Source organism: Rhinoderma darwinii, chromosome 6, assembly GCF_050947455.1.
Source record: "Rhinoderma darwinii isolate aRhiDar2 chromosome 6, aRhiDar2.hap1, whole genome shotgun sequence".
Taxonomy (NCBI): Eukaryota; Metazoa; Chordata; class Amphibia; order Anura; family Rhinodermatidae; genus Rhinoderma; species Rhinoderma darwinii.
Window position 1 is genome coordinate 123,942,764 of NC_134692.1, and position 14,929 is coordinate 123,957,692.

A 14,929-nucleotide genomic window follows, 5' to 3' on the forward strand; every position below is an offset into this window, starting at 1 on the left:
GAGCCGTGCTTCATTGATTTCAATGAGGAACGGCTCAAATTACGTGGCAAAGAAGTGCCCTGCACTTCTTTGCCGAGGCAGTAAATTTACGCGCCGTCGTTTGACAGCTGTCAAACAACGACGCGTAAATTACAGGTCGTCTGCACAGTACGTCGGCAAACCCATTCAAATGAATGGGCAGATGTTTGCCGACGTATTGCAGCCCTATTTTCAGACGTAAAACGAGGCATAATACGCCTCGTATACGTCTGAAATTTGGCCGTGTGAACATACCCTTATGCCCCATAGCTGACACAGCATAAGGGTATGTTCACACGGCGGGGGTCCGTAACGGCTGAAATTACGGGGATGTTTCAGCCTGAAAACATCCCCGTAATTTCAGCCGTACCGGCATGTGCAGGCGCTTGAACGCCGCGTCAATTACGGCCGTAATTAGCGCTGCTATTCATTGGAGTCAATGAATAGCGGCTCCAATTACGGCCAAAGAAGTGACAGGTCACTTCTTCTACGCGGGCGTCTATTTACGCGCCGTCATTTGACAGCGGCGCGTAAATATACACCTCGTGTGAACAGACAAACGTCTGCCCATTGCTTTCAATGGGCAGATGTTTGTCAGCGCTATTGAGGCGCTATTTTTGGGCGTAATTCGGGGCAAAAACGCCCGATTTACGTCCGTAAATAGGCCGTGTGAACATACCCTTATGCCCCATAGCTGACACAGTATAATGCCCCATAGCTGACACAGTATAATGCCCCATAGCTGACACAGTATAATGCCCCATAGCTGACACAGTATAATGCCCCATAGCTGACACAGTATAATGCCCCATAGCTGACACAGCATAATGCCCCATAGCTGACACAGTATAATGCCCCATAGCTCACACAGTATAATGCCCCATAGCTGACACAGTATAATGCCCCATAGCTGACACAGTATAATGCCCCATAGCTGACACAGTATAATGCCCCATAGCTGACACAGTATAATGCCCCATAGCTGACACAGTATAATGCCCCATAGCTGTGAGGCTGGGTTCACACGACCTATTTTCAGACGTAAACGAGGCGTATTATGCCTCGTTTTACGTCTGAATATACGGCTGCAATACGTCGGCAAACATCTGCCCATTCATTTGAATGGGTTTGCGGAAGTACTGTGCAGACGACCTGTAATTTACGCGTCGTCATTTGACAGCTGTCAAAAGACGACGCGTAAAATTACAGCCTCGTCAAAAGAAGTGCAGGACACTTCTTGGGACGTTTTTGGAGCTGTTTTCTCATAGACTCTATTGATAACAGCTCCAAAAATGGCCGAAAAAACGGCACGGAAACGCCGCGAAAACGGCCCGAAAAACGCCGTGAAAAACGTGAGTTGCTCAAAAAACGTCTGAAAATCAGGTGCTGTTTTCCCTTGAAAACAGCTCCGTATTTTCAGACGTTTTTGGCTCAGCGTGTGAACATACCCTGACACAGTATAAGGGTATGTTCACACGTAGTCAACCAAAACGTCTGAGGGTATGTTCACACGTAGTCAACCAAAACGTCTGAAAATCCAGAGCTGTTTTCAAGGGAAAACAGACCCTGCTTTTCAGACGTTTTTTACCAACTCGCATTTTTACCAACTCATTTTTTTACCAACTCGTTTTTGGAGCTGTTTTCATTGGAGTCTATGAGAAAACAGCTCCAAAAACGTCTGAAAGAAGTGTCCTGCACTTCTTTTGACGAGGCTGTATTTTTACGAGTCGTCGTTTGACAGCTGTCAAACGACGACGCGTAAATAACAGGTCGTCTGCACAGTACGTCGGCAAACCCATTCAAATGAATGGGCAGATGTTTGCCGACGTATTGTAGCCATATTTTCAGACGTAAAACGAGGCATAATACGCCTCGTATACGTCTGAAATTTGGCCGTGTGAACATACCCTTAGGGTATGTTCACACGAGGGCGTCCGTAACGGCTGAAATTACGGGGATGTTTTCAGGCCGTAGCGGCATGTGCAGGCGCTTGAACGCCGCCTCCATTACGGCCGTAATTAGCGCTGCTATTCATTGAAGTCAACGAATAACGGCTCCAATTACGGCCAAAGAAGTGACAGGTCACTTCTTTGACGCGGGCGTCTATTTACGCGCCGTCATTTGACAGCGGCACGTAAATTACGCCTCGTGTGAACAGACAAACGTCTGCCCATTGCTTTCAATGGGCAGATGTTTGTCAGCGCTATTGAGGCGCTATTTTCAGACGTAATTCGGGGCAAAAACGCCCGAATTACGTCCGTAAATAGGCCGTGTGAACATACCCTAATGCCCCATAGCTGACACAGTATAATGCCCCATAGCTGACACAGTATAATGCCCCATAGAGGTGACACAGTATAATGCCCCATAGCTGACACAGTATAATGCCCCATAGCTGACACAGTATAATGCCCCATAGAGGTGACACAGTATAATGCCCCATAGCTGACACAGTATAATGCCCCATATGTACGTACCTAATAAAAAAAGAAAACATAATTGCTTACCTATCCCGGTTCCCACGACGGTGGGGGATGCGATGCTTCTCCTCCTCTGCACTGTGCTGTGCTGTGAGTGACTCCGTGCAGACAGGCGCGATGACGTCACTACATCGCGCCTGCCTGCACCGAGCCACTCACGGCAGAGTGAATGCTGGAGCGAGGCTCCAGCATTCAACCATCCTGAATCTGCGTCCTGCGGATGCAGATTCAGTCGGAAGCAGGCAGCGCGGTAGCGCTGCATAGTTTTTTAAGTTTGTGTGCGGTTCGGGCCGCGATGGGCCCCCTGGCAGCCTCGGGCCGCGATGGGCCCCCTGGCAGCCTCGGGCCCCCGATGGGCCCCCTGGCAGCCTCGGGCCCCGATGGGCCCCCTGGCAGCCTCGGGCCCCGGGCGACCGCCCGAAACGCCCACATTATAATCCGCCATTGATGGAACTTGACAGTAGATAACGCCAAACGTGGTGGATGATACAAGGCGTGGCAGATGACACCAGACGTGGTGTATGACAGCAGGCGTGGCAGATGGCACAACACGACTCCAACACGAGAAAGGGCACAGGAACAAACACAGCAGGGATACTGGTAGCAGGGCACGGGAACACTGGAAACAGGATACGACTAATGGACCATTTGCTGGACTAACATGGAAATACACAACAACGCTCAGGCAAGGAGTGAAAGGGCTGTAAATGGAAGTGTTTTATATATTTATATCTATGTACATGTGAGTGTAGATATATATATTTGTCCCTCCAGAAAAGTGTCTCTCTAGCCTCAGGGGGAGGGGGGAGAAGACAGTTCCTGTACCTGTTTAACCCTTTCCCATCATTTATCTGCTACCTCTGGTACACAGCAACCAATTCCCTTTGTTAACCCTTTATCCTCCTTATCCCGTGTTAACCCTTTAGCGCACAGGGACAGTTATTGCTAGGAGGGAGTGTGACAGAAACAGGGAGCATGTGTATTGTATTGTAACGTAACTTCTATGTATTTTAGTTAGAGCCAGGTGGGGGAGGGTCTCACAAAAGCAAGCATGAGTGAATGCACTGTATGTTTAGGTAGGTGGGTGGTGGTATAAATTAGGATTGTGATACCGTGTTTATACTGTACTACGTATAGTGTGAGTTATTCCGTATATATTAACTTGTTATATGTATTGGGGTATACTGATACTATACGGTGATCAGTTACTGTGTTCTGTGTTTGGTGAGAGGCCCCCCTTTAGAGTGAATAGCATGGGGGACACATGGGATCACTTCGCACCTCCCTGTTTTCCCCCTTTTTCTATCCTTCTTTTCCCTTATTCTGTTCTCTTGTTTGTTCTATATTCTGCTTTTCCCCCTATTTGTGTCTTGGTATCTTCCCACACCCCTTCTGAGGGGTGTGTTTTGGTATTTACCTTGTTCTGGAATTTTCCTCAGGTTTGACTACATGACCAGGCAGATGTTGGCAACAGTCCAGGGGTTGGTTTGAGCAGCTGAGCGGCGGAAAATCCTGGAGTATAAAAGGCCTTGCTGTCTGGTCCGATCAGCAGTTTGTCTGAAGAGGAAGCCGTTTCAAGAAGCCCCGCCCACGCTCTGACGTTTTCCATGGACAGAATCCCCATAACGGTGTTTGTTAGTGGGTTGTCGCTCAGCTAATGCTGTGTGGACAAGTAATTATTTATTGGACATTTCAGTATTGGACATTATTTATTTAATTATTCAGTTATTCAAATTGATTATAAAGATTTATTAATATATTTGTTACCCATAATAAACACCACAGCCTTTTATTACCCTGATTATAAAGGAGGTAGTAATAGTGGGTGACACGAGTAAGTGAACCCCGCTATTATACCAGCCCTTTAACAGGACAGAGCTTTTTTTATAGTCCAGGATGATCTGGGGATGATTTTATAATTAATCTCATGCGTGTACACTGGGCCTTTAAGGCCAGGAACGCGCGCACCCTGGAGACCAGTGCAGGGCTGAACGGATGCGAGCGCTGATGTCTCCTTGGAGGGAAGCACCGGGTTGGACACGGAAGTCTGCGGTCGCGGCCGTCGGGGGGCTTGTGAGAGCGTTACATGGACTGCACCCTGTGTCATGTCAGTAGTCCTCTTCTTATGAGTTTTGTCTTTCATAAAGGGATAAGTCCTCTTTAAGGGAAATATGGGATTAAGAGCTCTGTATCAGAAAAACAGAGCTCCATCCGACTGTAAAAATGTATGGTTGAATTTCACACAAAGAGAAAATACAAACCTGACTAGACCAGAGTGATAATGAATGACAATGTGGACAGTTATGTGGCTGCTTCATCCAGTGATAAGAAGCAAAATCACTTGTAATTTGGGATGTAAGGGGCCCATGACTGATTCTGAGCCAAAGAACACCCCCAAAAATTGTCTCATAATCCCAAATTTTGCAAGATAGTAGCAAATACTGAGCCAAGATATTTAGATATATAAAACTCATGACAAAAAATAATAATAAAATGTTAAAGGGGTTATGTGGGGACCGAAAATTATTAGTAAAAGTAGTAAACACGCCCCGATGTACGCACATAATACACGCCCAGTTGTACTTTTACTTTTCAACACGCCCAGTTGTACTTTTGCAAGCCTCATTTGCATAAATACAAAAATGGCCATAACTTGGCCAAAAATGCTCGTTTTTTAAAAATAAAAACGTTACTGTAATCTACATTGCAGCGCCTATCACATGCAATAGCAGATAGGGGCTGCAAAATCTGGTGACAGAGCCTCTTTAAGAGTACAGACAGTTTTCTATAGTATTTTGTTACTTATATAATAATACACTTTGTTTAGGTTTTGATGTTTTTATTAAAATAACATGACTACATTTTCCACATAAGGTTGGTATACATGAAGGAATTTAAGGTGTAACCAGGAGCAGTTAAAAACATGCAATTCTTAAAGTTCTTTTTTTCAACTAGAGATGGTCTGTAACTGCAGTCTCTTCTGTTGGTGCAATGTGGATGAAAGGTATTCCAGTTGAGTCATGTTGTTAGTTGCCATAAATCGTTGGTAGGTGGCACTAATCATGTCCGGGTTGGCACTGTGACTCAGCCGAGCCACAGGCAGAAACGTTTGTCATTTTTTTTACACACAGTCTGAGGATCCAGATCTGTAGTACAAAGATTTGTCCAGTCCAGTTTGGCACTGTGCTCAGCCGAGACACAGGCACAGAAAAAAATCCTTTGAGGTGGACCTATGTTTGCTGGTATTCATGCAAATTCCTTGGGATGCTTTTCCGAGGAAGAGCTCAGTTGAAATTCCATATGAATGAGTCTGTGAGGTAGGTCTTGTTTTCTTCCTCAATGCAATCTTTGGAATTGCAGACACTCTAGGTCCAGTTCCCTCAATTGTTGGTGTAGAATCTATAATGTTTAAACCACTGGATTCAGTAACAGGGTAGGTCATGGCAGCTTTGCATTCATGACTTCCACTGCCAACTATTGATTTCCTGTTGCAAGAATACATGTTCTGTGTGGTGTTCTTGATTCTGCATGCACTGAAACTTTTAGTGGTTGTTTGGAAACATTATAGTCATGTCTTGAGCAGCAGAGCCCTGCTGCTCATTACGGTGAAAGTCTGAGGAGCTCCAAAATGTGTTCACTTTCTATTTGTCCTCGTGTGTAGAGTAAGGACAGGGTTCTTTGCTCTCAAGAACCAGTGTAGCCATGGACAAATCAATATAAAATGTCCAAGACTTCATCCTGTTAAGATAAAAAAAGAAACATATAAGCCTGATTTTGTAGGAATACATTATCAGATAATTCTCATTTTATATTATCATACTTCATACCACTAGATGGTCAATGAGTAGTTGAAAATTGTGAACTATCAAAGTCTCCCATGGGCTTCATTTATCAAAACTTTCTAAAATAAAATCTGGCCTGATTGCCCATAGCAACCAATCAGAGATCAGATTTAATATCTTAAAGGCTATGGACATCTTTGCAGACTATTTTTATTGCTTTGCATTTTATTACATAAAACATTTTCACAATTAGTTTGTGTTTTGCAGCTTCTATGTCTTACAATACAAAACAAGCTGCTCTATGCCAATCAGTGCTCATTCCGTCAGACGAGCTAACTGTTGATTCAGTCTCCAGCCCATCTCTCTGCTCTCCTGAACGCTAATCTAAGCTGACATCTTATTTGATTTAAGTTTAGTTTTATTTTGTTTCATTGTAAAGATGGCAGCTTAGATCAATGTTAGGAGAGCAGAGAAAGGGGTGTGAGACTGACCCGACAGTAAACTCATTTGACGGAATAATTACTGAATGGCATCCAGCAGCTTGTATTGTAAAACATATAATCTGAAGAAGGCAAACTGTCCCAAATGTTTTTTAATTAAAACCAATTGTAAATGTATTTTATTTAATAAAATACAAACAATGCAATGAAAGTAAAATGTCTGCAAAGGTGTCTATAGCCTTTAACCCATTCACTACTAAGGAGGTATATTAGAAGTCCTTCCAGAAAGGCACTTCAGTTGCCAAGAACATATCTGATACCCAATCTTTATCATTAAATCTGACTGCTTCTCTAGCAATACCCATTACAGGCTACGGTCATAGCGATAACAATTATCACTAAGAAGAATGTCTATACATTTCTGATCAATAGAAAATATTTTCATCTGTCAGAAAAGTAAAAACCACTGGAGTAGAACTGGAGTTTCTTAAAACATAACTTTTATTGTTATTCCCTCTTAAAAATGAGTTGCACAATATTGACACATATATAATATATGTAGGAAGTACATTTTTTCCTCCTTGTTACAAAACCATCAATAGTGTCGTCAGACACCGTGAACAGGCGTTCACTCCAACAAGGGCAACACATGGGCCATGAATTTTCCTTGCCACTGCAGGGTTATTGAACGGCAGTTATAGCTCTAGTGGACTTAACACGGGCTGAATGGCCAATCTTCCCTGATGAATTCGGGCCATAAAGAAACGCGTCGGGAGGAAAATATTGATCTCTAACATTGAAGAGAGGTTTCCCAGGGCTCTTGTTTTGAGGAGTCCAACCAAGTGCACCTGACAACAGAACGGGTAGGGGGGTAATTACCCGAGAGGCTCTAGAATTATTTGCAAGATGACGATTGGGATAAATAAGATATAAAAGAAAAAAATGGAGCTTACATTTTGATAACCCTGAAAGTTTACGGTATAAACGACTGAGTCTTTTTCAATTGTACATCTCCTAAGCTTGGATGATACATTGAATTGTGCTATTGAATGTTTTATAACAAGGAGGAAAAAATGTACTTCCTACATATATTATATATGTGTCAATATGGTGCAACACATTTTTAAGAAGGAACAAAAGTAAAAGTTATGTTTTAAGAAACTCCACTTCTACTCCAGTGTTTTTGTCTTTGATAATTGTGGAGCACTCTATCGAATCATAATCTTGGTGAAAGACTATAAAATTCACTATCTTTCTACCGTCTGTCAGAAAAGACAATTTCCCCCACTAACGATTACCATAAACCATGATTTTCAGCACTAAAAAAATAAGTATTTGTTAACGCATTAGAATAGGATTAGGGATTTGTGATTATTTAACATTTTCTGACCATAGAGCCAGTGTAAATCCAAGGTTGAGCTGCACTTTAATTCTGCAGGACACATGAGTAGACAGTGGACATACACACAGACAGGGTAGATACCTTCAGACTCCATGTCTGCCCTCTTTCGGTCTTTCTCAAGAAAGAGGGCAGCGGCCAAGAACAATCCTCCTCCGATAGCGCTCACGAATACGCAGACCATGAGGGCATATTTCAGGCTGTTAAACATCAGCAGGTCGGATTCTGGCTTTCCTCTGCGGATGAGGTCAGATAGCTGAGGATAAGAAAATAACACATTGTTATGTAAGATGAATTATGGGAAATATCAGAATATGTGTAGATTTTCTCAGACAGCGGATGCTGGATATTAATGCAGAAATCCGGTGCCAGCAGACTGTAGGTGGTGGTGAGTGACAGCTCCTCACTGAGGGTGCTGTATGGGCATTGTGTGTGCACTATATGGTTGCTATATCTTTACTGTCTGTTTGGTGGGGGTGTACTGTATTAGTGCTGTCTCCTTTGTGTGAAATGTATGTGCGTGGTAAGTTGTTCACAAAGGGTGTCATGCAGGCTAAGACTGGCCCCGACGGTAAAGAATTTTGCTTAGATACCCTTTAGGACGATGATGTAACTAATACTTACCACTCCGATCAGAGAGGGGCTCCATGCATCACCCAGCAGGTGGGACACAATTATTTGTAGGGCCTCCGCTGTGGATCGTCTTCTGGGGGTCACCACACTCTAAAACAAGAAGACATTCTGAGTAGGAAGAAGGAAACAGTTACTGAACCTAACTCAACAATGGCAGCCAGACAAAGTGACGGAATATCTGCACTACAATATCTGCAGACAGCGCAGTCTGTACTTGTAGTGTCCTCCGTCTCTTGTCTGGCAGTTATTGCAGAGTCAGTGGCATTTCATAAACTAGGCCGGAAAATAGACATTAGGTAAAATAAATGTAATTTTAGCTGTAATAGAGAAACATCCTCGTGGTTTCTGATCACTTACCAGCAGGATGTCGTCCACAATGGCAAAATTCAGTGCCAGCAATAACGCCCCGATGGAGATGAAAATCTGAGGGGAGACAAAACATTCAGAAAATACTAAATGGGGAATACGGGGAGGGGGCAGTACAATAAGTTACCTCTTATCCTGAACTCTGCTACACAGGGTGGGTATTAAACCTGCGTATAGACCTTACACTGTATAATAATGTATATGTGTATGAATACCTGTGTGTCTATGTGTATGTATAGCAGTATATCTGTATGTGTATGATATCCACAGGTATACACTGCATGTATGTATATAAAGGTATACTGTATGTTTATATATGTCTGCCTAAAGATACAGTATATGTATGTAAAGCTGTATATCTGTATGTGTATGGTATCCACAGCTATATACAGTATGATTGTATGTATAGGTGTATATGTATGTATATCTACAGGTATGTGTATGGATATTGTTTCTTCACCTTTTTTAATATAATTAAAAGTAAAACATCAATGACAGAAAGCTGTTCATCAGCCACTTACATAGGAGGCCACAAGGCTGAAACTTGCCAATAACAAAGCCAAGAGCAGGAAAGGGGCGCCACCCAGCATTCCGCACGCACAGACTAATGCGTCTGCCCGCGGGTTGATTTTCCTGAACCTCTTGCTTATCTCCACGCCAGCTCCAACTCCCACGATTCCGGTGATCACAGTGATCATGCCAAAAATCAGACTGCAAAGAAAGAGATTATAGAGGTCATCAAATGGATTCTCCACAATTGTATATAAATGATGATTAAAGGACCTGAGTATGACTACTGCTCCAACTATCTGCATGTATCTAAAGATTAAATCCATAAACTCTGTTCTCAGGCTGACAGGGCTCTCTATGGACCTTTCCCAAATATCTTGTCAGTATAGAGCAGACAGCCACGTAGCAGTCTATATACACTATGAGGGTGAGGTTTTATATCACAGAATTGTTGAAGATTTTTTTGTGCGGTTTGGCAAATAAATATCCACAAGAATTTATTCACTGTAAATACACGTTGCGGAAATGTCGCACATTTTTACAGTGGATTTTACCCTTAGCAATGCAAAGGGTGAAATCTGAGGCAAATTCGCAGTAAAATCCACATTTAACACCCCATGTCTGAACCTACCCTGTAAATAGATGGCTGCCAGGAGCCCTCACCACTCACCGCGTAGCCGTGCCCAAAACTCAGGTAGAGAAAGGAAGAGTATGGACATAATGGCAGATAGCCGCCCTCACAACCTCCTGGCACACACAGTAAATAAGCGTTTACCTGTCATCAGATTGACATATTGCAGTCTGACATGGATCACTTCTGTATAGGATGACCCGGGCCCGCTTGTAGAAGGACAGAGCCCAGTGGGAGAGGGAGCCGGAAACAAATGTCACAGTTGTGAATCCCAGCATGGAAAGCATAAAGCTCGGGCTACAGAGAGAGAGAGAGAGAGAAATGTGAGAGACACAAGAGACACGGGGTAAAGCCAGCGACAACCATCACTACACAGAAAACACTCACTTTTTCAGCAGAGCTTTCACGTCGGTCGTCCAAGAATTGTTGTTTGGGTGTTTATAGCTTTTTTGTTCTGCGGCTCCTCTGGATGGTTCCTTCATAAAGAAGATAAGAAGCAGGACGGCTATAATCCCCAGACCTGGAATGATCTGTCCAGAAGAAGGAGGAGACAATGTATATTATATATATAGAAGTATTACAAATATGAAGTGACTGAAACCAGATAAAGGGGCAAAACCTAGAAATGACTAATAACAAAAAACAACACATGTCAGTGTCCATAAATGACGGTCTACAGCCTCCGGACTGATACTCATAGAGCTGGAACTTTCCCAAGTCCCTACTTATTGTTTATGGTTCCAGAAGATAATGGGAGCAATTCCAATAATAAGACAAAAAATGAAATAATAGTTTGCCTGCAGGAATCCTGCAATCCTCTCACTTACCCGCAGTGCCCAGTGCCAGTCACCACCAAGAGCGCTTGTCACTTTGGCCCCCATGATGTATCCAAGGCCACTTAATAGGCAAAAATGAAGAAGATTTATAGTTAAGAAAGGGCATAATCTCTGCACAAATATAACTATAGACATAGATATAAACAGTATAAACTTCTACACTCATTATATATATTAGACACTTTTTGTATCCAGTTAATAATTGTAAAATAATGTGTTTACACAGGACACTCACCAGCCTACGGGGATAGCAGTCCAAAAGATGGACAACATGCGGCTTCGCTGGTCTGCTACAAATAGGTCGGCGATGATGGAGGGGGCAATGGTGGAGTAACTTGCCGCACCGATCCCAACCAGTCCTCGCATGAGCAGGAACAGCCAGAAATACTGGGGAAAAGGAAAAAAAATCATAATTAATAACATCTTTAGTAAAGCTTTGCCATTGGGACTTTAATATTGATGGCCTATTGTTAGGATAGACAATGGAAGAAATAGATCAAAACTGGTGCAGAGGAAAAATGAAGTATTTGCCCATGGAAACCAATCAGGTTGTTGCTTTTATTTTCCTTAAGATCTCTAGAAAAATGAGAGGTGGAATCTGATTGGTTGCCATGGGCATCTACTCCACTTTTGCACCAGTTTTGATATATCTCCTCCAGGGAATGTATGATTGATGTGGGTCCGTGGCACTCCTGTGAGCGATGTGTCCCTTTCATTGTTTACACAGGCACATCGGCTTTTAGATAAGGGCGTCTGTGCCTGGCACTGCTGCTTGTCCCATTCACTTCATTGGGTCGCTTGTTGTGGGTCCCGGAGGTCAGAGCCCCACAGATTGAGCATGGAAGAAGGATAGGTTATCAATGGGAATGTACCAGAAAACCCCTTTAATAATAAACTCAGGATGTTACCTTATCAGGAATAAATGAGCTGCCAAGGATGGAGGCTGACCAGAGGGTGATCCCAACACATAGCAGATATTTTCTATTCCAGTGATCACCCAAATATCCAAATACTGGAGCCACCAACATGAAGCTGCAGAGGAAGACTGAAAGGGAAGGGGGAGAGAAGAGGTGAAAGGAAGATACAACAGACATTTATATATGGACAAACTATTAAATCCTGCATTTTAACCACATTCCACACTTTTTTTTCATCCCCACTCTCATTCATTAATGTAAAGCTTTACCTTTCAATTACTTTTGTAGTTTGATAAAACTTTTTGTAACTCTGTGTACATAGTAAAAACGATATAGTACATCTTAATGTCTTATTTTGGGTTATCACTGGAACCCATCAACAAGCAGGTAAATGCTGCTGATGGATGTTATTATGGCCTTATTATGGATTTGTCAGCCCAATCACAGCAGAACACCATTATCCTAGGTTTTCATGTCGCGGTCACGTCACAAAAACACTACAAAATCGTGCTATTTTGTGGCGATTTACGGCAATAAAACACATTTTGACCGCGACATGTGTACCCAGCCTTATGTAGTGCAACCAACTGTCTTATTTCTTCACTAGAACCTGATGACATCACAACCTTGTGTCAGTCAGATCATGAGATTCCAGTGAATAGATTCGTCACCTTCTCTAGAATATTGGTTTAGTTCCCAAAATGTCGGATTCCAGGTGACTTACAGAACAAGATTTTATATTAATATTTACCTGCTTGCAGCAAACCAGATCCACTGTCTTTCAGATGAAATGATTTTTCTAAATATGGCAGCGCCCCTGTCAGATAAAAAGAGAGATGTCACTAGAAGCAATGCATGTATTTCCATCATATACGTTTATGGCACATCCACAGGATATATGGATGTGTGACAACGTCTTCTCTGGGACCCTCACCTATCAGGGGAACTGGGGGTCCTGAGTTCTGCAATTCACAAAGCCAGTGCTCCCCATAGACTGTAATGATGAGGTCCATTGAGTTTATAGTAGTTAAAGGGGTTTCCCCACTATTGACATTTATCACCTATCCACAGGATAGGTGATAAATGTATGATCGCTGGGGCCCCACCACTGGGACCCCCACCTATCTATAGAACGGGCATCCCGACCCCCGTTCCTCCTCACTTCACGATCGTGATTTAGAAAAACGTTTATACTCTCCTGCACTATAACCGTTTTCTACTGAAAGTGGAGGTTCGCTATAAGTGCCTCCACAGCTACAGCACTGATAAACCCCAGAAATAAAATGAAGTACCCCAACACCTACCAGTGACACTGAGCCGATCCATGTAGGATAGCAGATTTATATAGAACAGAATCCCTACAATAACGATGGATCGTGTGTAGGAGATTCCAGTACGGTCATGCACGTTCTCTGCTCTGGGGCTTTCGCCATCATCTTTATCCATTTCACATGGAGGAGCCAAAAGGCCTTTCTCCACATCCACGTCCTCATGGCGAGACGCCATGTTCACGGATTTTGAGACTGTAAACTCTGGAAATAAAACAGAAAAGGGATATAATATTTAATTACTTTATATTACTATTAGGGTATATTCACATGCGGCAGATTTATTGCATAGATTTCTGTGACTGGCAATAAGTTCCATTCATCTTCATCAGCAAGCATATGGATTTCTGCAAGTCCCAGTCAGATGAATGGAAAAGTTGCACAAATTTTTGCACTAAATCTGCCGCGTGTGAATTCACCTTTATAATTAACATCTCATTATTCAAGAAATTCTAATAGATAATATGGAATCTCAGGACCACAGACAAATATTAATAATAATAATAATAATAATGTACTAATACAGCGTTCTATACAGATGGGAAAAACAGACAAATTGGTCTCGGTATCGCTCGCCGCACTGGTTCTATGATGATTCTGATTTATGCCGTCTGATAGAAAAAAGCAGTACAAGCACTTTCAAGTATAAAATATGGCGCTCACTCAGAAATTACCACAATTTTTTTGGCCTCCTTTGGATCTATGGGCAAAACTTGTCTGGCTTGTGGCATCTGATGGATGATGCTGAGATTTGTTTTACACGGATTGTACATAGAAACACCACAAGCTAAATACACGGCAGCGTACATAACCCCATAGACGAACATTAGCTGCACATTTAGTATCTTACTGCTCTGTCTTCCTGAACATTATAAAGGGGTTGTCTCATCAAAACCACTACTGTCCATATGTTCCAGGAGTGAGATCTTTAGTGATCAGGTGATCGCCGGATTACTATCCTCAGAGAAGGGTTAACTTAATAAAACAATCCATTTAACTATGACCGTTTCATAATCCGGAATGTCTGATAATCTGGAACCTGTGGGATTTCGTTAGTGTCCAATTAAATGATCTTTACTGTGGCATTATTGTTTAGAAGATAATTCTATATATTATACAGGTGAGTCCCATTGATATATGTTCCTCCATGTATACGATGCCCACGACCATGCAGCAGAGCTCAGTGATCTGTGCCAATCAGCTGCTGTAGAATTAGATGTGCGGATGGGGAGTAAGGTGTATAATAATCTGCTGGAAAAGTCTTATCACCCATGTTATATATAATAAATGGAATAAACTGGGTACTCACAAGTACTTTTCTCTCCACTAAACGGCGCTCACAATCTCTCTCTTTTCTCACTCTCTCTGCTCTCTCATCATGTGAACGGTGATAATCAAGGCCACGTCCATTCTATTCCTTTGTGACATCATCGCTTTGTGACATAGGAGTTGAGGCCACGTCCATTCTATTCCTTTGTGACATCATCGCTTTGTGACATAGGAGTTGAGGGCACTGTGATGTAAGTGTTAATAAACAATGGGTGGCTCAGTTATATGACTACTGTACAATAATGTGATGGCCCCTCTTA

The 14,929-nt window shown here is 42.6% G+C and overlaps 1 protein-coding gene across 1 annotated transcript; it reads right to left on the reverse strand.

Annotated features, from left to right (window-relative positions):
- Window positions 1–6,231: 6,231 nt before the first annotated feature.
- On the reverse strand, window positions 6,232–14,712 carry LOC142656654 (protein spinster homolog 1-like). Its single transcript, XM_075831578.1, has 13 exons — window positions 14,650–14,712; window positions 13,317–13,544; window positions 12,764–12,829; window positions 12,004–12,140; window positions 11,331–11,482; window positions 11,087–11,156; window positions 10,647–10,789; window positions 10,404–10,556; window positions 9,640–9,829; window positions 9,110–9,175; window positions 8,744–8,842; window positions 8,204–8,375; window positions 6,232–6,236 (listed from the first exon to the last, which is right to left on the reverse strand). The coding sequence occupies exons 2-13, from the start codon at window positions 13,516–13,518 to the stop codon at window positions 6,232–6,234; spliced, it is 1,455 nt and encodes a 484-aa protein (XP_075687693.1). The 5' UTR covers window positions 13,519–13,544; window positions 14,650–14,712.
- Between the last annotated feature and the right edge of the window lie 217 nt (window positions 14,713–14,929).